Source organism: Amblyomma americanum, chromosome 5 (genome assembly GCF_052857255.1).
Source record: "Amblyomma americanum isolate KBUSLIRL-KWMA chromosome 5, ASM5285725v1, whole genome shotgun sequence".
Taxonomy (NCBI): domain Eukaryota; kingdom Metazoa; phylum Arthropoda; class Arachnida; order Ixodida; family Ixodidae; genus Amblyomma; species Amblyomma americanum.
In genome coordinates, this window is record NC_135501.1 from 174,463,172 (window position 1) to 174,489,375 (window position 26,204).

Sequence of the window (26,204 nt, forward strand, 5' to 3'; positions counted from 1 at the left end):
AAAATGTGTATAATTGTTTGTTCCTCGAATAAACCTCAGATGAAAGCTTTTTCTTCCCGTATAGTCTCACTTGTGAACGTCCCCTTTGCGCAACTTATAATCTGAACGTTTCCACCACAACCCTGCAGACGCAAGAGTCATTTTACGGGCCAAACACTCGCATAGCTCGGCGCATGAATTGGTTGCCGTTGCCTACAAAGCGCATTCCGGAACTCTCCCGAAGTGACGCTGCTGCAAATATGCGAACGCAGGCCCGATATCGGCAGGGTGATAAGCGCTGAGGTAAAGAAGTATACACGGCCACGTCAAACCGGCGTGAATGGTTAGCTCTGCGAAAATTCACAAGTGAACGCTACCCGAGTTTGTTTTACGACAGGAACGGACTGTGATTCAAATCTCGCACCATATCTCCGTCCGCTTCTCTGCACTCTCTCCCCACTCGCTCTCGAGCCTCTCCTCGGGCGACGAAGCACCATGATTGGGCAGCGCAACCCACGTGACCTTCTTTCCGCTCGTCGGTTGGCCGACGCGTTTGCCGGCCGGCTCAGTACGGCGGCGGCGCCTCGCATGGATGTCAGTGGAGCAGGCGGAAAAGCCCGCTGTGTTTTGTCGCTCGCGCGTAGTACTAGTCAGTTCCGTGAACGTTTCGAGCTGTACACCGCTTCTGGATTGTTCCGAGGGTGCTAGACGTGGACTTGCAAGCATTCCGAAGCCGTGAGTGAACTAACGTGATCGTTTGCGTTCGCCGGGCGCAGTGTTTTTCCGTGTTATGAACGCGCACGCGTTCGCTTCCAGTGACAGTTCGCCCGAGTCGCCGAAGCGCAGAGCAGCTTTCTTTAGCGCCGGGCGTTGCCGCCTTTCCGCTATTGTCAGCGTCTTCCGTGCTATCAGGTCGACCCGGCGGGGCGTCGGGATCCTAAATACGAACCCCGGGAGGGGGCTGACGGTGCTGTCTCGTATTCGCTTTGCCGGCGACGCGAGACACGCTTCGCCGCGCTGAGGACCGCGTAGCTCTGAGTCATACGTGGCCTTCCTTTAGCTGCGCTGTCGGTGGCGCATAGCAGTCCCGCATTCTCTGCTTTTGTTTTTAGGCTCGTCGTCGATATTCTCGCCCCACAGCAGCGCCGGTATGCACTATCTTTGCGTTGCCGGCCCTCCTGCCGGCGTTCAAGGCTCTTTCTATGCGAAGCCATTGTGATGTGCCCGGAACGGAGATAGCGGTCCGGAATGAATGTCAGGCTGACCGAGTTTCGCTATCAACCCTGCCTTCGTAGTGGGAATATAGATGAGACAAAGGGTTATCAGCCTAGACAGGGAACACCAATATAGAGCAGCCCATCATTTTTTCTTTTTTCAGTGCTTGCGTTTTAGAAATAACTGGCACATACGCGTGTCGTAGTTTACTTAAATTTCTCGTGAGATAACAGATAAACGAGACCGACGATTGGGTTTCTAGGCCTGGAGTTCTGTGTCAGGCACTAGCGTATCAGTTATGTGCTTTGATTACTGTGCTTGGGGGGTGTCCATGCAGGCGTGCCAGCGCTCTGTTGCGGTAATGGACATTTTTAAGCGGTAGACAATATTGAGATAGTGGACGCGACCGTAGTATATTGGCTGGCGAATTTCCGCTGAGACATTCTTTGTTAATGCGTGCTTCATATAGCTATGCGCGCGGCGATCACTGCAGCAACTTGTGATAACACAGCTTGTTGGAGAGCGTGATATATTTTATTTGCTGCTAGGTGTCCACCCGCGAGGAAAGTATGCACACCTTATCGCCTCTCGCGCGGTTGCAAGTTTCGAGAGCGAACGATCTAGCCGCTTTCTAATCGCATGGGAATGTGTGAACAGCCGTGCACATGCACCGAGATTGCGTGCACATTCCGGGTCGGCGACCTCTAATCTAAAGTAGCTTGGGAAGCCGCGGCATATCCTGACTTCTCACTGACCTGTTTTAAATGGTGGTAACTGCTGCGAAACTATTTCCGCTGCGCGATGCACTAGAAGACGTACGCGTCACGTTGCGCGAGAAATGTGTTCATGCGGTGAATTCGGTAATATTAAGAGGGTTTAAATCTGGGCTAGTTGGTTGCTATCGTGGTCTTTCATTATTGGGCTTTTGAGATCACGGCGCAGCCGTGTTATGCGTGGTTTTATTTTATCCATTTCAACGCAAAACACGGGGTCATCGGCGTGGCCGAAAAACTCGCAGAGAAGCAACAGGTGGACAGGTTGTGATTACGTCACCAGGTCACCCGAAATTATGACGTTTTAAGTGCCCTCCAGTTTTTTTCGCTAGACAACCACGGATTTTTTTTTTTATCGTTTTCGTGCAAGTGCAGTTTGCATATAAAGAGTGTGCTTAAGAGCTGCAAGTCGAAAACCCCTTCCTGGATCGAACTTCTAGGCCAGTGCCGTTCCTTTGTGTATACAAACAGGCCTTGGCGCACAGGTGGGCGCAATTACCGGGCCACACCTGTGTGACGAGATAAGGACACGGTAGAGGCCACCGAAGTGCCTTGTGAGGGCTTGTACGGATCTGCTCAATGCGCATACATACTCGGAGCCACTGTGGGTGGGGAACCTTGCTCCCAAAGCTTTCTTACGAGCGAACTGCAAGGCGCGACTTGCCTCGCGGACGCATTACTTGCCCGTCAGCAGCACAATTAAGAAGGGGAGAGAGCAAGGAACCCGGACGGCTAACACGGTTGCTGCCTTTGCGAAACTGCAGCTAGACGAGCCGGCGAGTTGAAGCGGCCGGCCACTGTCCTCAATTTGCGGACGTCCTCTAAACGACTTGAAAGACCCAAGTGGCCGAGAAAAGGAAGTGCTCAAAATTCAGATAAACAAAAGTGGTCGAGGAAACTAGGCACGGCTTTGCATGGTGGGCTAAGCAGTTGAGCCGGGAATGAATACCGTGTTTTCTCGAATACAGTCCGCGGGCCTTATACGCATGTTTAAGTGCAAAGTTTTATCAGTGCGAATTACCTGCTGTAGTCAGCGTGGCTAGGGATCACCTATTTAAAAGCAGCATTTAAGTTGTATTTGAATTGACCAGTAAATAATCGCGTTCTAAGATACTTGAAATACAATTGGCTTGCATAAACTAGAAAATACCAAAACTGAGATGGAGGTATTATTGACTGCATCTGATTCCACAACAAAAGCTGTGGTGACGTTCAAGGCTTCAGTTTTGCTCGGGTCACGGGGGCTAGACTGCTGCATTCACTCGATCTAGACCTGTCTTGGATGTCACAAGTTTGAATCGAGTTGCGGGAAAAAAATATTTGAATTTTTTAGAGTCTATATATTTTCTCAGCAATGAATACTTCGTTTTCTTCCAAATAAACACCGTCAGAGGCTGACTGGCCATGCTTTATCACTGGCGCACTGTCTGCCGTTTAGATTTCAAAGAATATATCGATTGCTGGGGCCTCTTAGAAAAAGAGGACCCCAGCAACTAACAAAATTTATGGCGATCAGGGTTATCTCTGACCAACCTCTGTGAGTCTTGTGGCGAAATTTAGTCAATAGATCACTTTTTCCTCTTCTGCCGGCGGTTCGCTTCTCTCCATAGAACATACTTGTAGATCCCCCTCGCTCGACTGGGGCTACCTCTGTCTATTCCGATCCTCCTCTCCTTCGGGGCAATCGCCAAGGGATATGCCTTGAAACGAGCGTGCGATTTTATTCACGTATATATAATTGCATCAGGTAGATTCTTGAGCTAGAATGTGAATTCGCAGCTTTTTCATTTCCGTTTTTTTATCGCCTTTTTTAATTCAAGTTCGGGTTTACGTCACAAAATTTTCCGGTTACTCCACTCCTTACCCATGTGTGCGTTTGTATCAGCAGTGCACCTGGGCCAATCCCCCGCCGTGTGTGTGTGCCATTCAGTCTGAGCACATCATCATCAAATGCGCGAAGCCTCGTGGTTCGAGTGTCCATCGCGATGCGCTCCTGAATGTTTTCGCCCCGTAGGAGGATAGTGGAGGCTGTCCAGTAGGAACACGGTTGCGGTACCTCCGAAAAGAAAACCGCTCACGTCCCTGATACGAAACGTATCTGTGCGCACGAGAGGGCCCGTTAAGGTCACTGTGCAACTACAAAGGAATTGATGCAAACGAAAGGATGAGTTCGTTGTTCAAAATCGGAAATGATAATGAGCGACAGCGGTATATTTTATTGATGGCATCAAAACGTTTCGCGTTCCGGCACTGCACCTGAGCTGTCCGTATGGGAAGCCGTAGTGAAGGGCTGTAAAGTTAATTTCGACTACCTAACATCCCAATGGAAAAAGCTTGCATGGCCCGTCTCCGGCAGCCAACTTGGGCCGTGGTTGGGGATTGACATTGGCCTTCCACGATCCGATCACCGCTTGCCGACGCCTGGCCATGCTCAGCCCTACGACGGCCTAACGATAAATTACCTTTCATACTAGAGTACACTAGAACGGCAGCTGTACGAAATACACGAAAAATATTCGCGAAGCCTAATTTGCATTTTCTGTAATTGAGACATGAAAAAGAACGGTCTGCAGCTTATGAGCGGACTGCGTTGCAAATACCTTCTATTAGAAAAAACTTAGCCCACGCCTGCGCGACATGCGCGGGTCATGCATTGGTCATACTTTCGTATATTTGAAAAACGTTCTGGCGGCTGTTACACGTACGATCAAGACACGTAGCAGCGCTCCGGGTGCGGGCTGTAGTCCGGAAATTACGGTACTAGGAGGGTGAGGTTGAAGCTTTGGGAACGGAGGGCAGTGCGTGTCGTCTGCTGCTATGGGGAGCGAGCGCCGTCAGCAACACTTCGCGCAGACGAGAGGAGACTTCTTGGTTGGTTGGTGGCCCGGTGTCGGCCTGTGTTTGCTTGCCTGCGCGTCTGCGGCCAACTATTCCCAGGCCAGCGTTCGGTTGTTCGCCTTTTGTCAATCATAGGCCGACACAGCTGGTGGCCAGCCGTTGCCCGATGTTAGCCCGAGCTAAGCCGGCCGAGCACATTGGCTACCAACTCGAGGCCGGTGAGCTACCAACAATCGGCCATAGGCTAATTTCTCTTGGGATGCACTGAAGTCGGACAGCCCTTCGCTGTCTGAACCCATCGGAATGCGGCTGGGACTATTCAACGCGTGTGCGGTTTTTTTTTTTTTCGCGTTATGACGTGCCCTGACCCCTTATATTTACCGAGAGCGGACAATTGGATCGAACTTTTTTTTTTTTTCGGCCAAAATTGCGTTCCGGGTGCGGGCTGTAGTCCGGAAATTACGGTACTAGGAAGTCGAGGTTGAAGCTTTGGGAAAGGAGGTCTGTGCGTGTCGTCTGCAGCTACGAGGAGCGAGCGCCGTCAGTGCTGTGGCATGTTGCAAGTTGCGCGTCCGCGCCATAAGTGTCGCCACGGTCGGAACGATTGCAGCGATCCTGGTATCTGGCAGCAAACGCGGCTGGAGTCAATGACACAACGCGTCTGCGCCGCCAGTGCCGCCGCGGGCAACGCTGCAGCGCAGTGGCAGCAGACGACAGCGACCGGCGCAAGCATAGCGAGCAAAGTTTTGAGCAATTTATGTTTTTACCGCCAACTCCCAGGCACCGCCACCGTCGCATTTCAAAATCGTCCCCATTGGCTCTACGGGAATGTCACACCCTTGGCGCCGTCAGTAAGACTTCGCGCAGACGAGAGGCCCGACCTGCCGGTTTTTGCCAGCCATATTTGTCGAGCTTCAAAAAGTGTCGCCGTGCGCTTGTTCTTCTCGAGCCGTGGGGGAAAATAAAAAAAAATGCCGCGTGAGCGTCGCGATAACGATGTGCACACATATACGTGTGCCTGTCTCGTCCGGTCTAGCTAGTATACGTGGGCGTGCGTTGATCGCGTCTCGCTACGCTCCGAAGCTCTGCTGCGACGTCGACCGACGTTGCGCCAAGGCCGTGCACGTGAGAGCCCAACGTCACGATATGAAAGAACGTCCGACGTCCCGGCCGGAAGATTTGTTGCGAGAGATCACAATAACCGCGCAGCCGCCGCCGCAGCAGGTCGCGATGACTCAGCGGTGGCCGCGTCTTGGCGTTTCTGAGGAAAGAGCGTTGCCGAGGCGCAGTTGAAAGGAGTTTCTTATGGTCGATTATGTGCGCCGTGTTTTCTTCCCAGCATTCACGCGGAAACTTCCCGGGGGGCCCTTGTAAAAGGCGTCCCGTGCAGCTGGCGTTTTTAGTTCGTTTTCTTCTTTTTGCTAGTGCAGTACTGTGTCGGAAATTTCCCGAGGGGTTTCATGTGTGTTTAAATTTCCTTTTAGTGAAAAGATGCAAGATATCAGTATCCCCCATTCTGGCCTATACATGCATATATCCAGTGTTTCACAAGGTGTTGTACAATTTTGAAAAATAGGCTTTTATGAGTAAGAAGAGCACCTCTTTCGGCATACCATTGTCAGCGGTGTAGGAATCGGAACACAGCTAACACATCCTGACCCAAGAGAAATCGGGCAAATCCGATGGTTGGTAACTCGCCGGCCTCGAGCTGGTAGCCGATGTGCTCGGCCGGCTTAGTACGGGGCAGCGTTAGGCAATGGCTGGCCAACTGTTGTTTTGGCCTATGATTGGCAAAAAGGCAAACAACCGACCGCAGGCAAACACCTGGCAATAGTTGGCCGCTGACGCGTAGGCAAGCAAACACAGGCCGACACCGGGCCACCGCTTGCCATCAACCAGTTCGGGTAAATTTTGAGCCAGTTGTGCGTGATTAGGGCACAGCTGCTGGTCAAAATGCTACATGTGTTCATCGTACATGTAACAGTCGGCAGAACGTTTTTTCAAATATACGAAAGCATGGCCTTCATGACATGCGCATGTCCCGTAGTCGTGGTGCCTGAGAAAATGTGGTCTCATTACGTTTGCATAATGTTGGCCGCAAAAATTGCAGAGTGGACTGTTAAGTTTTTTCTAATAGAACGTGTTTGCAAAGTATGTAGTCCGCTCACTTGCATTTCTCGTTGGTGTCATCACAGAATCTGAACTGAATGAAATAATATTGCTTAACGTGCAAAAGCCACTGGCTCCAAGAGCAGGGTCTTCATTCTGTGCATGTATGTTCAGCATGTTGGTGCTACATGACCTTTTCTGGTTTTTATAGTGTTTCTGTAGCTTTATCTGCGTGTCGTTGGGCATTGGTCTTCATGACAGCGTGATAATATTACTATTCAGATCTCAGCAGTAAATATGTCAGCACTAGGCCAAACGACTACTCCATTGTGATAAGCTGTGGACCTTTATTTTTCATGTCTAAATTACAGAAAATGCAAATTAGGCTTCGCAAATATTTTTGATGTATTTTGTATAGCGGCCTTTATACTGTACGAGGCAATGACTGTACTCTCTAGTATAAAAAGTAATTTATCGTTATACCGTCGTAAGGCTAAGCACGGCCCGGCGTCTGCAAGCAGCGATCGGTTTGTGCAAGGCCAATGTCAATCCCCAAACACGGCCCGAGCTGGTTTGCCGAGCAGCGAGCCACGGACGGCCTGGCTGACTGCCGGAGATGGGCCATGCCAGCTTTTTCCTTTGGGGACTATAAGCTGGTTAAGGGAGTATAGACATCTAATTTTGGGGGCATGTTTTCTTCTCTACAGTGATGCAGAAGACATTACTATGCACGAATTACCATGTGGTATTCACCTACGACCGCTAAATAATTTATAATCATTTTTTCTGTCATGAAGGTTTCATTTTAAACAGCTGAACGATGGCTGTGACGTCAAAGAGTGGTTTATGTCATGTGAGGCATGGTGTAAAACAGTGATATAACTGCTGCTTCATCATTTTAATTCAGTGCAGTGCTGAAGACAGCCTTCCTCAAGGGCCAGAATGACAACGAATATGGAAGCAGCGATTATGTTGCAGTTTTTTTCATGCCTAACATCACATAAAACCAATCTTTGACGTCAGAGTCCTCGTTCGGCTGTTGAAAGCGAAATAGCACAAGAAAGAAATTCGATTATAAATTATTTAGCGTTCATAAGAGAACATGTGGTAATCCATGTATAATAATGCCTTACGCATTAGTATTACTGTTAATCTTTCTATTTATCGAAAGGCATGTAGCCCACCGTGAGTAATGCCACATTAGTTTTTAGAATTTCGAAAACGCAGTTTCCCTCTGCGTTGTGGTTCAACAAATTTTGATTGTGCCAAAATACATGTGCTTTCAAGAAGCCTGCAGGCAAAGCAACCCAATACATGTAATTCTTTGAAATAGCCGAAATTTATTTGTGCACAGCACCAGGGGTAGGTGCATTTTCGAAATTCTATGAACTAATGTATTACAGGGGGCTACACACTTTCTCAGATAAGGTAGTCTCCTTAATTTTTGAAAAGTTAACTACTCCATATTAGTATAACCAATGTAACAGTTTGCTTGTCTTGGCTGTATTCTGATGTGCTACGCCGAAAAAAGCGCTTTTCTAACCCAAAAAGTTTATATTTCAAGATGGCAGGACACCTTAGATGAAACACCCAGTATTAAAACCCCTAGCACAAGTTAAGGCCTGTACAATCTCATATATATCAGCTATGAAAACACTTTAGCACTTACATCAAGACTAACATTGTTGTCATTGCGCTAATTTATTTGCATTGCACCTTTTACCTATGAGTGAATGAATAGCCCATAATGGTAAATTGCTTCCTGCATTGTGTGGTTTGCCAGTTTGTTGTTTTTTGTTTCTGCTTTTGTGTGTGTTGCCGGCTGACATACCGTTGCTTGCACATATATGGAAAGTACTAGTTGTTCTGCTGCCAGTTGGTGTAGACGAAGTCTTTATCAAGCTTTTTAAGGCCTTTTCCTTTGGCCCTTGTCATCTTTCAAGGTTGGCTATAATAAGTTCTAAATTTCTGAGGGTGTGTACACTTGAAATAATGGTGAATTTCATCTGCCCTCTTAATGAAAGGGATTGAGCTCGTGGTCACAGTGCAAAAATGGTTTGCTTTGTCAACATTTTGATATAGAATGTACAGCATGGTTGCTTAGGCCTTTAACTATGCAAGTACTATAGCGCTCAGCACATGTGAGCAGAATGGATGTATATGCATCCGATGTAGGATATGAGAACTATATGGTGGACTGTTGAGGGCTTCCATGTTTGAGAGTGAGAACTGTGCTTATGGCATTGGCTGAAGTGTCCGTGTCACTTGTATAGTGCACCAACTAGCCCAACTACATGTGTTGCTGCATCACTTGTGATCACTGGTAACAGTTGCAATAAAGCTTGTGGTGTTTAATTATTGAATGTACATGCATAGTATATATTGTTTGTATATAATCATCATAAAGGCAAGCTTTGCTTTGTATAAAAATTTCAGGAAATGTGAGACTGTGAGACAGCTGTAAACTATGTCCTGGGTGTGTGGGCATGAAATTTTTATTGCTGCATGCTGTTAATTTTCAATAATTTGACTGGTTAATTTGCGTCTCATGCTGGACTTGGTTGCTTTACGATGACTAACACTTCTGCTTTCCCCATTTCATTCTTTTTTTTTTGCATAAACTTTTTCATTTCGGAGTCACTCACAAGGCTTCTGAGTTAACGTTAATAGTACCGACTTTTCTTGCTTGATCTGTTAATTGTCTTGAGAGGCACTATAATACTGCCTGCATTGTAATAGTGAGTCATTCAGTAAATGCATCCATTCAGGGTTATCTCATAAAAGTTATGTGTGCTATCGAATCAAGTTTAACCATTTTATTGTCATTTGTTACGTTAAGTTATGCCAACATGGCCTGTGAACAAATTACTGACTTCATGAACTGAAAAAGCATTTTGACAGAATTGCATTAAGACAGTCAACAATAGGTTTGTGAGTCTGTTAGAGCATGCAAATAGACTAGATTCTAAATGCTTTTTTTTAAGTACTTATGAGTGACCTAAAACGAGAAGACGCAAACATTTTGTCAGGGTTGTCTTCGTGCTAGCAATCAAGACAAAAGGAAACAAGTGTTTTGTTTTGGTATTTAGTGTGGCTTCTTTTTTGCACTGCACTGTAGGCATAGTGATAACAGTGTAAAAATGCATGGCAAAGGTGACCGTGGTCATTTCTGCTCATGAAAATGCGAAGATGACATATGAGAATCTTCTTCATCAAGGGCAGACAGTATTAACACTGAGTTGCCTTACTGCAGGGAACGATACGTCGTAGCCTGTCGTCAACATGTCGGCCTCGCGCCTGGAGCAGATGAGGAGCCAATTCCAGCAGAACCTGCAGATACGCAGCGGTCTGCCTCGGCCAACGCGGATCCCTGGACCAACAGCCGCTGCTGCTAAGACCACTGCTACTGCCAAACAGGCAGCCACCCCTCCTTCGTTAAGAGTGAACGGTCATGGCCTCTCAGCAGCAGCTTCGCCAACTTCACGTGCCAATGTCAATGGAAAGCTTCAGAACGGAAGCGCCCACAAGGATGTTTCAGCCATCAGAAACGGTAGGTTAGGGCATGTTTTCATATACACACTAGTAATTGTGCCTTTGTGTAATGCTGTTATGTAATGTTATGTAATTTAGGTTGCGGTCACTGCGTTTGTGGGGATTAAAGGAACCATATGAAACCCTCTTTTCAGCACCGCTCTTTTCAGCCATTTTTTGTGTAGCAATCCATCGCTCTGCCCTTTCTTGGCTTCTGTTGCATCAGCTTGACAAGCATCGCATTGCAGAAACAAATTCCAGTCCAATTGCTGGTTTCACTGTGCTAAAAGGAGTGCAAGGCAAAGAAAGGCATAACATATATGTAATAGTGCTACATGATTGACACAGCACTAGATGTGCTATGCAAGCAGTGTTGCACTTGATGTACCAAGTAATGCTTTGGTTTGGGCACCTGTAACCCTTGCCATGCCAGCCTGATGGAATGGCAGGTGTACGAATTAAAAATAATCGGTTATGAGGAAAAGGAAAGTGTAACAATAGTCTTGCCGTCAGTTAATGCATCAAATGTGCTTTAAGGGAGGAGATGGAAGGTGTGAAAAGAGTGAGAGTTGGCATAGGGGAGGTCTCCAGGTTAAATCACCCACCGGGGTTCTCTAACTTGTACTGAAATGGCACCACACAAGGGTGTCTTTTTCATTTCATCTGCATCAAAATGAAATGAGGGTGTCACAGCTCAGACTGAGCCACTGCAGCAAGTAATGCTTATTCAGTTGAGTTCAGTTCAGTCTTAATGGTCCAAGAAACAGTAGCTTTGATGAAAAAAGTGCTTCAGGCTGCGTTTTGGGCTTACTAATGAAATGAACAATATCCAGCTGAAGCTTAGAAATACAATTGTACCAAAGGATGATGACAAATTACCTTGCAGGACTTAGAAGGCATGGTGTGATTGAATATGAGTGCTGGTCGATGGCTGTGAGTAGAGTGCTCTTCATAATTTCTGCTAGGTCACACAGTGCAGTGCAAGAACTAGTTGTACTATCAAACTCACTATTACTTGAAACACTGGGGTGGGGAACCAACTGAGGTTTCTGCGTTACAGGAAATCGGTGCGGCTTCACAGAGACCACACAACTTGTGCAGACATTCAGTCTATTTTGTTCTTTGCTTCGATGGCTAACTGCATCAATTTCCGTCACTTCTGGGCTCTCGCTGTTTCGAGGGCCGGGCTTCTATCGCACCTTGTGCATTATGAAGTTATTAACTCGTATTAAGCACAATACTGCATGCAGCAAATGAAATGCGAACAAGACAGTTAAAACACAAACAGCAAAATGAGGTCTTAGCAGGGGGAAACTCAATATTTGTGCAAGGTAATTTCACATCGAAGGCACGAAGACCGACCTTTAGAAGTGTCAATCAATCTCGTTTGTATTTTCCTTCATGAGCTAATATGTTTATGCTTTTGTGTTTGCATTTCAGTTGTATTGTTCTCATTTCATTTGTTGCTAATAGTACACATGCTTAGTTGTTGCATTCTGAATAAAGCTTTGGCTTCGAAAATCATCATTGGTGCAGACTACTGCCTGCTAGTATTTCAAAGGAGTGTATGCTGAAAAAAAAAACATTGGTATAGGTAGACTGCTCATTACTGTAGTCTGCTAATGTCCTTTAAAGGGAGCCTTCCAGCCAATAGCCTAGACTGATCTTCATGACCATGTGGTTAATCTAATATGAACGGTTAGCATGAAATCCCAGGGGGTGGCAGGTGAAAGAAAACTATGGCTTAATCGGATTAACTGCTCTGTCATGAAAATCAGTAAATGCCATTGGCTGGAGGGTCTCTTTTGAGGGCTGTCTGCCTTTTCATTCTTGAGGTGTATCCAGCTATATCAGTTTTGGTCATCCGTTACCCTATCTTTTTCTTGGAACAGCTGTAGCAGTCAGTGTGCCGGCGGCGGACGCAGATTTTATGACCAGGCCTAATTCATTCTACCAATATTTCCAGGGCAACACAACGGGACTCCTCGCCCTTTAACCAATGGGACGTCTCAAGCAAGGGCCCCAGTTTCGAATGGCATGCGGCCACAGGCGACTTCCACGGAGCAGACTTTGCCACCTGTTGTTAAAGGTGGTGTTCTCATGACCATGACAACAACCCAGCTGAGGCAGCTTTCTAATGGACATCAAAGCTCTTACGTATGTTCACTTTACTTTTGTACACTTATTTTGGAGTGCAGTATTGACAGTGAACCACTGTTTAGTGGCATTTGTCCTTTTGGCAACATTGGTGTTGTACATCGTATTATTGCATGTCTGCATAGAATGAAGCTGTTTCAACTGGGGAGTGTTGTTCACAGAATTATTTAATTTTTATTGGTACCAAGTTAGGCCCACCAGAAATCAGCTTTTCAGAGTTGGGAACATTCGAATAAACGCTGTTTACCGACACATCCTTTGGTTATTGCAGTATATATTAACTTAAGGTTCCAACGTTATAATAGGAAAGAGCACCTTCATTTAGACCATTTAAGGTTATTATGCAACATGTGATGCAGCGTACTTGTCGTAGTAGTTTTCGCATACTGCAGCCTCACATGAGCGTTGCTGTAGTGCAGAGAGACTTTCTCAATGTGGAGATAAGCTGCAGGTGGCAGTTTGATGTCTGATGGAAAGTTTCAGATTGGTAGCTGTAACAAGCTTTAAATGTGCCTCAAGATTCCTTGTATTTTCCTTCACTTCGTGTGCGTGACTGAAGTGCACCCCGACAAACTGTAAATATAAGGATTGGTAGCACATGCATTTTGGACATTGAGCTGAGCGCACACAAGACGAAGCTTTACTGGAGGAAACTGCGGCACTGCACTGGCGGCCAGGAGACGGGCCTTTGCCTCAGTGCAGTGTGGTGAAGTGGGCTGTTCATTGTTCGCACTATGGGTGTGAAGGGGGAAGTTGGAGAGACTGTGCGGGGTTGCTAGGGCTGAGGAGCCTACTCCTCATGGCACAGGGATAAAGGCCAGTCTCCTCCTCTTCCCTGCCTAGCCTCTGCTGTAGTACCACAAAAAGTTGTTCACAAGTATAGTAGCCTTGGTATTTAGCTTTCAGCAAGGTTTCTTCCTTTCCTGTGTGTTTTTCAGGTGGCGTGATATCGATATCATGATTAACCAATTTTTAAAAAGCATCGTTTCGGGCTGGTATGAATGTCGGTGCATATTAATTGGGTATAAATGCTGTCAAGTGGTTACGTTGTAAAATTTGAAATTATTGAACTTATTGAAGAAAATCTGTTTGGTCCAGGTTTGCGAGATTCATCCCGTCATACACAGATGCCTCAAGAGAGCATTAGAAACATGAAGTCTCATCAATGTTATGTTGCTGTTTTTTGCACATCAACATGCGATTGTTGTTACCATTGTGCACGTAGCCCTGGTTGTAGGGGTTCTTTTTATGGCCAAGTGAAAAGTGGCAGTGATATGTACAGACATGAGTAGACTTATCAAGAGTCCACACACGGTGCTCTGCAGAGCACAGGAAGTGAAATTTTAAAGCATGTCATGGCTTTCATAGCAAATTCTTGTGCTCAAGTGCTGCTGTGTACCTTTAAAAATGCAAAAGCACGGATGCTGGGACTCCGGCATGGTGGAGTCACTGAGATCTCGCTTTATTTGTCACACAGCATGCCGCTACAGTGCTCTAGATAAGGCTTGATCTTCCTGATCTTATCCTGAATTCATTCTAAATGAAATAAAGAGTTTAAAAAGAAAAACATTAGACTAGATCACTACAGAAGTTGAAAGATCCTTTAATTGGACAATGTCCAGTACATTGTTTCTGCCATGCTGCTTACCTGTGTGGTAACAAATCTTCTCGCATAGTATAATTGTTAGGTGCATATGTTTATATGCGGGTTACACGAGGTACACAAAATGGTCTTTTTGTAGGCTCAGCGCAATCCTTGTTGAGCTTTTCTTGACCTAGATATATTTCAGTGCTTTTATCGCAACTAGCTGACGAGAATGGTATATGAGACCACTTGTGTTGACTTTGCTCTGTACTGCACAGTAAACGCAGAAAGGTAAACTTGTGGGGCATGAATTTGCTGGCACACTATGCATGTTTTTGGTTGCAGGGATCTCCAAAGCTTGTAGCCAAGCCCGTTTCCAGTCCATCTGTGAGGACAATGACCTCGGTAGCAAGGACATCGACCATGCCTTCAAGCAGAGCTGTCACAACCAAACCCACTCCCAAACCTCTCTCTGCGGATCAGCCAAAGAAGGCAAGTTACTACACCGTAGACAACCTTGGTTGTGCCACTCTGAATCGGGGTACCATTATCGGCACAGTAGGTGACAATAGGCGGTTGTCCGTTGGTTTTATAGGCCTGCGGTACCAGCAAGCTTTTGAGTTTGTAGAGAAGCTTGCAAACTAAATTTGTTTCCAGTGGTAATTCACGGTGGAAGAAAGCACAAACATTTTGAGATATTCCATGTGGCGAGTAAAGTTGAGGTACTACTGCTGTCAGCAGCAAAAGTTAATGGGATCTGGATTTCCAAAAAAATTTATTTGGGCACAGTCGCATGAGCTAATCACCTGAAAAGTCCGAAGGTATGATAAATGCGTGCTCCATACGCTGGTAGCATACTAAGTAAACGAATTGAGAAACGGTACTAAAATTCTCTTTTCCAAGAACACATATCCAGTAAGCTTTTGCTGCCAATAGCACCTTCTTTTTATTTCTACGCTGACACTTTTCTTGCTCTTCTGAACTGCTCATTCACATTGTTTTATATACTTATGCAGACAAATTTGCATACTTGTCCACCAGCAACTGATATGGCGACGCTGATCTTGTTTTGCTTCTTGATTCGGCTTCATTAATCTCTGTAGTGCTGCTTAAATTTCTCATCACTACATTTTTTATCGCTGTGGGGGCATTAGCAGCTTTAAATTTCTGCAAGCTTCTCCTGGTAAGCAATTGTGAAATTGTAATTGGATTTTTCATAAGTGGCTGCATGCCTATAAAAAGTAAGCCTAGAGGAATCCACTCTTTTTATGCTGGCATGCTTCAGTTGTCATTGTGCTGGCGCATTGTAACTGCCATCTTCATTACATAAAAGCCAAGGTAGCGAACTATCATGCCCCTGCATACGAGTTTGCCACCCCCAGAGTTTCTAGTGCTTGCGTGTCCCCGACTGTTAAGTATGCCATGTTCCTGTGGCCATGAGAAACAGTTTTTGCACTGTTCTATAGCAGTGTGCAAATCAATCCATATGGTGTTTTTATGAAGCGGAAGAAGAGGATGGGGTGCTTCAGTATTGTGTAAGTAATGCAGGTGGTAGTATATATGCAGCTCAACAGGTTAGAAAGCTGGGCTAGTTGGATGCTGTTCGTGATGAAATTTCTAGGCGCAAACTTTACAAGCACTGAGAAAAAGGGGACACAGGACAAACGCCGTTCTCGCAACAGGTTTATTGGAAATTACGCGGTTGCTTAAATGCGAAACAACAATGACACAACAAGATTTTGCAGTCTCTAGTGTTGTTGTTTTACTATTGGGCGGGAAAAAGTGTAGTGACAAGAGTGCTGACACATGGGTTTCTGTAAAAGTGTGTGGTGAAGTCTAGCACCCCTCCTTTTTATTTTTTTTGTGCTTCAATTGTCTGCAGCATGCAAGCGGTAGGTTGAAATTATGCCATTCAGTCTGGAGTACCTTTTCAATAGTATTGTCTTTCTTGTCCTCTTTGACTGCTCTGATGGTCTGTTCAGTAAGGAATCGACTTTAGCTGCTTGCACTTCGGGATGATTGTGTGTGTGAACTCGCTCATAATAACAAGGCTGAGAAAAGTGTGCCTCATCCACAGGTACATTTCTGTTCATTTGTTTAAGATAGCACCAGAGCTATTATTTTCTTGATTGAATGGCTTCCTTCATTCTGCATTTGACTTCAGGATTGTGTACAGCACTGTTGCATCCAAATCTTTTGGACCAGGAGCACATGTTTCTTTCTGTTTGTGCCTGCAGCCTGCCATGGCAATGGCAAGACAGGCCCGAACTACAAATGGTGCCACATCCAGTCCACTGCGGACACCAGCGGCTGCGAAGGCCACTGTGCCTCCCGAGGCCCGACCCCTGGGTCCGAACCAAGAACGGTGTGACATCTGCGGCCGGGGTTTCAACAAGGACCGCATCGAGAAGCACAGGACCATCTGCCAGAAGGCAGCCAGCAAGAAAGTGAAGGTCTTTGACGTGACCAAGATGAGGACCAAGGGGACTGAGGCGGAAGCCTTTGTCAAAAAGGGCTTTCACAAGAAAGAAGTTCCTGTGAGTGGCTGTATTATTAGTACCCTGCTGTGAACTTGTGCATGAGTTGTGTCATGGCTTTGAAAACTTCAAAAAAGAGCATGTTGCGTGCTGCCAGTATGTGCATATGTCTCCTTTGCAGTTCTTTTCATAATGTTGCTGCTTGCTTTGTTTGAAAGCAGTCACAATCATTGATGGCGAGCGAGAAAACATTTGTATCATTTCTTGAGCATTGTCCTTTTTTTCCTTCTATCTGCCCTCAAGCAAAAGTTCTCTTTATACTGCTCACTTTGAAACTACACTGCCACTCTCCATCAGTGCTTAGTGTCATTTGTGACCAGGAAAGTCAGGCCTGAGATTCTGGTATTTGTTTTCTCCTATGCCTAAGTACGTTGGACGCACTATAAAGTGACAAGACAAGCTCAGATCTCGCATAAAATGCTGATAGTAGGGCAAAGTATGGCAAGGTGTCCTATGCTCTCCCGAAACAGTTGTGGCAAGAACTCTGTTAATGATGTTTGCTCATTCAAGACACTTAAGGGGTTGAGAATGGAAAACAACTTCACAGGGATGAGTTGTCCACTTAAAATATACAGCCTTTGTCGCAATCTACAGAGCCCGGTTTGTTTGCAAGTCTTGTGAAGCTATCTAGCACCCTTGGACATCCAAAGCTTCAGACGAATGAGGTCGTTATTAAAGTTCCTCTTGCCTTCGAGAGATTTGAACCACTAACAGTGTGAATCGAACCACACTGTATAGCCCAGAAGCAAATGCAATGGGCTGTATAGTTTTTGGCAAAGGCTGTACAGTTCATCCTGGATATATCAATTCCAGATGTATCTCTTATATCAAACAGTTGGAACATCCCCACTTTTCATATAGTATTGTACGTAAGTCTTATATGTTAGTGCTACCTTGCATATTGAGTGGTAAGCACAAATAATCTAATAACTATAGTTGCCTGGTGTACGGTTTAGCCATATCAATGTGAGCATTCTCGCAGGGAACATGAGATCTTGGAATCGCCGGCCCACTGACTTCTTAATTCCCCATCCCAGATGAAAATGGAGGCTCGGCTGACTTTCATCAGGAGTATCCATTTCAGTTGGAATTTCCAGATGGAAGTGGATGAGATTCCAGCTAGAGCAACTGGAAGTGTAAATATTCTAGCTGGAAGCAGGAACTGTTCCACATGGACACTGCTTTGGGTTCAGTAATCCGGCACGAAACGAGTCATTCCAGCTGTAAAGGGACGATTTCCAGTTCAATAATTCAGCTGGAAATAGCTTTTTTTCACCTGAGATGCCGATTCATTTTAAACTGGGGCAGTGTTAACATCATACATTTTTTTCCCCACAGGTTTTAAACCATGCCAGATCAACTTTTGGTGCTAGAATAAATTAGCAGGAATACTATCAGCTTCAGCACAATAATTAGCAGGCAATGATGTGCTGATTAAAGGCCGTTTTCTTATGTTGTGGGGTTGAATAGGATCCTTGTTTCCACTGAGCTCATTTGGCTGCAGAAATCCAAAAACACCTTGTTGTAGGGTGCTCCTTTAGTTCCTTCGAGCATAACCTTAAACATCTCTGGTGTTTCTATGCATAGCTACCTACAGAATGCTGGGCTTCTATTCTGCCTTCTTTTGTCACCTCTTGTTGCACATATATGTGTACATTGGTTTAATATGAAATACATAAGGCTGTAACTGAATAACACATCCAATGCACATCTACATACGTGTTGATTGGTAAGCAGTTCCTGACTGCACACCAGAAATGATTCGTTGCATTACAACATTATCTCTTTGACAATTAAGCTAGGAAATGAATTAGTGCTTATGCAAATTGCATTTTGTTGCATGCTGGTATATTTTATCATCCAGGCCACAGTGTCACACCGTAGTCGCATTGTACATGCTCCTGTGTGTTGCCATTTTGGTGCACTTATTTTTGATGTTCACTGGCCACACAGTGTCTTAAATCGAGATAAATCATGGTTTATGTCAATAGATGATTGAAGGCGTCATCACATTGACATGCCTTAAAACAGAGTTGCGCACTGCTTAATTGAACACCAAGCCACCATGTGCTAGTGTAGGCAAGTGCATGAAGCGCTGTGCAAGAATTTGCAACACCCCAAGATGTTGCGCTGCTGCATTGGCTCAGTGGATATGGTGTGCGGCTGCTGGCCCAAAAGATGCGGGCTCAATCTCCGCCGCGGGGGTCGCATTTTAATGGAGGCAAGCTGCTAGAGGCCCATATACTGTGCTATGTTGGTATACATTAAAGAGCTCCATGTGGTCGAAATTTTCGGAGCCCTGTGCCATTTGTTGCACTGCTAATTTTATATGTTATGCTCATATGCGAGAGTACCTTGAGGAAAAGCTCGGAGGTGTGTTAAAGTGCCCACCTTGCACCCTACCCAGAGCCTAGTTGAGATAGGTCGTTTAAAAAGTAGTCCACAGTGACAATAGAACATCTGGCTACCAGCATCTATTATCCTCTAGGTGACGTTAGTGATGCAATGCCCACACTATGTGAACTGCTTATGTGCAAGAGACTAATAAAAGCTTTAATGAACCATTCTCATCCCGCTGTTCCAGGTGAAGAAGGCAAACTGGCGTGCCAAGCACGAGGAATTCCTCAATGCGGTGCGCCAGGCAAGGATGGTGCAGGAGCACCTGGCCGCAGGCGGCAAGCTGTCGGACCTGCCACCACCGCCACCCTCCGAGAACCCTGACTACGTGCAGTGCCCCAAGTGCCTGCGCAAGTTCAACGAGACTGCCGCCGAGCGGCACATTCCGCGCTGTAACCTGGCCCCCAAGACCACAATGAGGAGGCCTGCCACCACTCTCAATGGTCGCAAGTGAGGGAGCAGTCGTTTATTAGTGGCTGCTGGTGGCCTTGCTGTACATCTGTGACTTGGAGGTGAGCACATCACTTCTTGATTCTTTTCTCATATATGCCATTTAAAGAGACCTGCAAGCTAAAGAAGGGATGAAATTAAACTTAAGACAGTGCAGTGAGCTAGGAAATTGAAAATTATGGGATTTTTAAGGGGAACTACAATTGATTAAAGTGTGTCATATGAGATTATAGTGGGAATGAAAAGCTCTGCCTCATACTGTAATGATTGGGCACTGCAATATTGAAGAAACAGGGATTTGTAATTTTAAGCTTAAGTGCCAGTTTGTGGCGAAACCTTGCCATTATCTCGCCATGTGATGGCATCTTGGTAAAGCATTACTGAATTGTTAAGTGCAGTTTTTTTTTCAGGAGTGTTTGTCTTATTGTAGTTTATGCTCCCCTTACATCACTGGTGAGCTCCTTTTAGCTTTTGTCACCAAATGGGGCCACTGTGTTTTGCATTTCTTGGAAAAAGCGATTACCACTGTCCGCTAAAAGTTTCATCTGCGAGGCATATGTCACTGCGCCGTAACACCTTTGAGCATGGTAACTCAAACGAAGGCTACTCTATACAAAAATTGGTCAGTAATTACGTTACTCCCTATTGCAAAATTTGAGTGCAGCTTGAATTTGCAATATATTGAGGCAGAAAACGTGGACAACACTTCAGGTGTACCCTTAAGAGTACAGTGCAAAGCATTGCTGGTTTGTCGCACAAGGCCTCTAAACTATAGCACTGAACTAATGCTTATTGTCTAAAGTGGCGCTGTGTAACCCTTGCCCAGGTTGAGGTTGAGGTGTTGAATGCTACAGGTGGGGTTAGCCTTGCTTTGTCTGCCGGCAGTTGCTCCACCGCAGCGTCCCTACGATATTAACAATGCCGCATCTACCCTGCTAAGCGCGCAGTCTCTTATAATAGCACACATTCTCTCCCGCAGTCACCATCTATGCACACAATCAATCCACACAGTTCACATCACAGTCCACTCCAGAAGTCACCATCTATGCACATATTCAGTCACACTAGAACATAGGCCATTGTAGGGCCACAATCCATGCACACATTCACTCACAGTATAAAGTAGTCCACTCCGGAAGACACCATCTACGCACACATTCAATCACAGTAGGCCATAGTCCGTTCCTGCTGTCACCATTTAAAAACAAGATTCGTGTTCTGCAGAAATGTTAAAAGAAGGCGTGCAGCCTCCCTTCTGCATGTCTGGTTTCCACTCGGGTAGACAATGTCCTGCACTGTGCTGTGACGGGTTCCTGTCTTCTTGAAGGAAGCGAACATCACATGCCTTTCCGCGTTGTACTCTGGGCAGTGCATAATATAATGTTCGATATCCCCGCACACACCGCATAAAGAGCAGAGCGGAGACGATGCTATGCTGGTCTTATGCATCCATGCAGGAGTGCGAGCAGAGGCCGTGCGAATTCGATGTAGAAGAGTGGCCTGAGATCTTCTCAGTCCCTTGGTCACACACGGCTTGTGGGACGCACTCCACAGGGTACTGAAGTGATCGAGCGCCGTTTTCCTGCAGAGACTTAGTTTCAGTGTCCACTCTCGCATTTCCTGCTTCCTGCGAGAACGCGTTGCAATGTGCTTGTCTCATTGCTTCAAGGAGAAAAGCTGAAGCCACAAAAGACACATCTTCACTTGGAGCGAGTATGCGGCCTGCACATTTAGGGTAGCGCGTGCCCATTGCCATGGTAAACAGGATGCACTGAGTAAATGGCCCTCCCCTAGGTGCCAATGTATGTACTGGTTGATGGTTCAAGTGCTGATTCAAGGCTGACTCAAGTTGCGACTAGCAGTTTCGTGCTAGGTCTTACGTTGTTTTTTGTTTTGAACATATTCAGCTACGCACCTGTGTGACAGTTAAGGGACCCACAATCTTTGCACAGGGAATTGCTGCACTTGGACAAGGCAGTGCATAATTTTTCACAAACCCTCCAATGTGTTCAGCCTGAAACGGAGGTCTGTGGGGGTACCTGCGTGCTACCGAATTCACCACAGTCGCGTATGTGCAAGTGGTTGCGATGCATGTTCTAAGCGTGACTGCTATCAGTAAGCTTAGAAAGTCATTGTGAAACAGCTGTCATGTCCTCTATTTTTGATCTCATGTGTGTTATGCAAATGCTGAAAGCTTGAAGTGCACAGTTAGTACTGCACCACATGGAAAGAAAAATACGTACTGCTAGGTAATACAAAAGCAATTAACACAACAACGGAAGAATAAGCTTGGAGCAGAGCCATTCTCTAATTCCAGATGGCGATAACGTAAATTAAGATAACAGTTATATTTTATTTGTTGGAGGCATTGGATAATTGGTCTATTTACAGAAGGATAGTTTGGAAGAGAATCTCGGCCAAAAAGCATTTGTGATAGTTATTTAAACAATTATGTCTTAGCAAAAGTTAGTAAACAGGAAACAGTATTCCACTGCATATTGAGTGACCGACAGTTGGCAGCATATTTGTGCCTCTGAGTGGGGAAGTTGGGCAGTTTTTTAAAACGGCAACCGTGGAGGAGTTTTGGACATTTTGAGTTGATGACCACATCATATGAAGTTTGGACCTCCCTCTCTTAGTTGTGATAAATATATTTTTTGCAGTAAGAAAGAAGTTATGAAATAAAGAAAAAACAGGAAATGTGAAACCAAAACTGGGTTTCCATCAACGTATGATGTCACAAATGACCAGCCAATGCCATCAGATAGCATTAAGAAAGCTCACGATTGTGCCTTGAATGGATTCCTAACCATATCGCTACTGAAGATGAGCTGGGTTCGTCCACACAGTTGTACCGCTTATCCCAAAGACAAGCTAAGCACATTGCCATTTGCGCATTTCCCACCCTTTAACCCTTTAACAACCACTTGTAATGTGACCATAGGTGCATAATAAGTACATGATACAAACTTTCCTTGTTGAGATGTGTTTAGTGCATGTGTACTGCTTCTCATATATCTTTGCAGTCGCTGATAGTCTTCCCTGGAGGTGATTGCGTCGGACCCTGCACTTGCTATGCGCCACTGAAGTGCTCAGCTTTTTGACGGTCAGCAACCTTTTTGCCACAGGACTGCTGATTGCTGCCAGTGTTTTGTCTCTACGATGGCGGGCTGGATTCACCGTTGCATGCCTTCCACATGCTTTTTAGGCGCATTTCAAGGACAGAGAATGTGGTGTTGTCTGGAGAAGATGTTCCCAGTCGCCAATCTTTATTGTTTTCATGACGACTGAATTTTTGCCCGTAGCCACATCAGTAGCTGGTGATACCTTCAGCATTTAACGCATTGGACCGAGGTGAACTTGCATTTCGCTAGTTAGATACGGTACTGCAGTTAAGTCAGCATGACCTAGGAAATTGTTCCTTTGTACTGCGCACAAATCATTAAAATCAAATTGTTGTGGATATTGCGGAAAAGTTGGCTCATTTAGATGCTAGCTCCGAGCCTTGCACATAGAGCAGAAGAGTATGAAGTTCCAGATTAACTGATATACTGAAGTGCATTGATACACATGCTTGGCTGTGCCATTGACGCTTTGTTGATGCTGGTATTGTTGCATTAAGAAATGTTGATTAAGCTTGCAGATATTTCTACCTGCTGTGATGTGGCACTTGTTCTGCTGTTTATATAAATGACTGTGACCACAATGTTAAGGTCAATCCTTGTGAGAACTTGGAGGCATGTAAATAAACACATTTTTTTCTTTATTCTGCTGCACAATCCCTGCAAATAAGCTAGATTGGATCATGGATGCCGACAAAATTTTGGGACTCTGGAGGCACGGAAAACTGCATTTCCTCACTGCATGACCTGACAATAAGCCCTGCATTTTGTGCAGGGAAGGGAAGTGCAGGGCACACCCTTCATTTTGCGAGTGCATGTTTAGACCATTAAGGAAATCAGGCTATCTGTCGATTCCATGTTCCAAGAACATCTGTGGGCACTGCATCCTTGTATGGGGTGGCATGAGGGTATAAGTAGTGTTGGACGCTGCATCACGACTATATTCTGCATATGTATGCCAGTTTCTTTTTCTGCAGAGATTTGAAAACAACGATGTTCGAATTATAGCTGCATGTGCAGCAAACGCCTTCCGTGCTTATTGTCTTGGGGACCAAATGGTTTATGCACATTTCAGTATCCCATGCTGGGTTGTGAACGTCAAGTTCATCAACTTAGTTTCAGGCTTAAATTCTGGTGTCAAGTAGTTTTGGAGCGATATCTTTTAGGCGCCCGTCCCAGGCTTTCTCGTCACTGTCGCCACTGTTGACGTAACCGGCGAGTGTGTTAGTGTCGCGGTCACTGGACACTGTCGCGGTCAACGTGGATCACATAAGCCTATGGGTGGCTCTGTTTGGAACAGCCGCCTGCCAGTGCAGGGGTGCATCACTTAACCACTACACTAGTGCACCAGGAATACATTCACAAAACTAAACACCTAAAAACAGCTCTCGTTACACAGTCGTAACTGTCCTGCGAGTTTTTATCTCTACAGTTGCATCTACGATATACAAAGACTAGGCTTTGCTTTTGCAGAAGAGATGTCATTTGCTATAACATCACTTTGGTCCATTTAAGAACCTGAAGGGAAGTTATAGCTGTAATATCCGCCAGCTTTGCTGATTGTCTATGGAATCCCGTGAAATTGCACGTGAATTTAGTTTGTGCTAGCTAGGGTATTCTAGTTTTGTTTAGTTTATGTACGATTCACTGTCGAATACCGCCAACTCATTGCTGATTGGTTCTTTTCAGAAATAATGGTTTTTCATCTGCTGGGTAAAGGCTGCACATTCACTTTGATGGCGGCTGCGCTATGCCTGCAAGGGTCTTGACATTTTCCTAAATCTTACTGCTGTCGTAGTGCCTTGAATGACTGCTGCTTTCTTTCAAATGACTCTCCACTTACTGAAGTTGGCCAGTCTTCTTGATTCAATTATACCTTCTCCTTGCACCCCAACAGGCACCAGAGTGGTGTTATAAACATAGGCACATTCATTTTCGCTTTGTACAATATTACATGCAAAGCAACAAACTTCATTTTCTGTAATAGACATGCTAAGGTACATGCAAGGGTAGCCAGCAGTGGCATGGAGAAATGAGCGCTGCAAGAAATGACTGTGATACCTGCTACATATGAGGCATATGCATGGTCTGTGCCACCAGTGGTGCGTAGTAGACACGAGCCCACCTTTCCCTGTAGACGGTCGGGGTAGCTATCAAATGGCACTTGGAGTTTTCTCAATGTGCTACGGTGCTCGCCGCTGCTTGTTGCTACAGCTGATATGAGGGAAGTGTCATATAATAACGATAATAGTGTTTTATTTGATCATCACGTCATACATGATGATGCAGGGGGACCGAAGCAAAAGCTGCCTTTTAACAGCTTGACAGAGGAACGGCCCCCCGTTGCGGCAACAGCATCCAAAGTGACGCAAGAATATGACTATAAAAAGGAATACTACTCGTGGTGATCACTGAGCACTACAGAGCAATGTACAAACATGTTACACGAGCTGCATATTGGCACATATGTGTAAAAAGAATAAAACCATAATCACATCACAAAAGAAAAATGAAGGATCCTCACAATTTACACAATGCAAGTCATTGACAAAGAGACCTGAAAAGAAAACATAGGAATAACATTGAATAACACCAGCATTCTGCAAACCGACAAGGCTTTCGATGCATAAAAAACAATAGCTGAAAGTTTAAGAAAGTAAGCTAAGAGTTTCTGAAATGTGACATACTGCATGAGATGTTGTATCCTGTCTGAATAGATAGTTCAGAAGTTCTGGCAGCCGGTTTTCTAAAGTTTGTAGACCATATGTTGTCTGAAACGCTTTGATTTCCCATATGTCATCATTTCTTGTTTCATGCACCATGGGATGTGCGCCTTGAAAATGTGTAGCGAAGGGTGCAACTTGCTGCGCTCCGCAGCCGGGCAAGATGGATGGCCAAAATTGGTTGAGCCATAGTGTCAACCCCAGCACAAAACCAGCAGCAAACCAGAAGGCTACCTTCTGGGACCAGATGAAACCATTAGAAACCAGCAGATTCCCATTAACAAATTTTCACCTGGGAAGGACAATCACGTTTATAAAAAGTGATACGGCTATTGCTAATTACCACCTATAAATCACTAATTGCAACCAGTTATAAGGTCGATAAACGTCCACTTTTTAGCGGCCAATCCTTACTAGATGCCGTGATTCCACTGTTTCCTAGCTGACGTCTGCCTGCAATATTACTGTGCCGCAAAAGCTATCTTTTACACTGAAAGCTTTACTGGCCTAGTCAAGCCAAGGTTATCGGCGCCTCATTGGAGAGGCGGTGGAGGTGCGGCACCCACGTGACATACACGTCGCTCACCACAGCTAGTGTTCCTGTATATGCTCCCGCAGGGAGCAGAGTTGCGCGAAGGTCCGCCTTCATGTTCCAAGCTGTGCGGGAAAGCCACTGCTCGTGCATTGAGGGGCTGCGTTCATGGCTTGCTGTGTAGAGCCCTTGGGATTTTTTTTTTTTCATTTGCGTACAAATTGCACTCGATGGCAAGTCTTTAAACGTAACGACC

At 45.4% G+C, this 26,204-nt stretch overlaps 1 protein-coding gene across 2 annotated transcripts; it reads left to right on the forward strand.

Moving 5' to 3' along the window:
- Positions 1-531: 531 nt before the first annotated feature.
- Positions 532-23,337, forward strand: LOC144133061 (uncharacterized). Of its 2 annotated transcripts, none has more exons than XM_077665890.1 (7): positions 532-714; positions 10,168-10,464; positions 12,412-12,602; positions 14,533-14,679; positions 16,425-16,724; positions 19,309-20,397; positions 21,168-23,337. In XM_077665890.1, the coding sequence occupies exons 2-6, from the start codon at positions 10,197-10,199 to the stop codon at positions 19,573-19,575; spliced, it is 1,173 nt and encodes a 390-aa protein (XP_077522016.1). In that variant the 5' UTR covers positions 532-714; positions 10,168-10,196; the 3' UTR covers positions 19,576-20,397; positions 21,168-23,337. The 2 variants fall into 2 exon arrangements, with proteins under 2 accessions (XP_077522016.1, XP_077522015.1); XM_077665889.1 differs by having other exon boundaries at positions 19,309-19,633; positions 22,598-23,337.
- Positions 23,338-26,204: the final 2,867 nt, after the last annotated feature.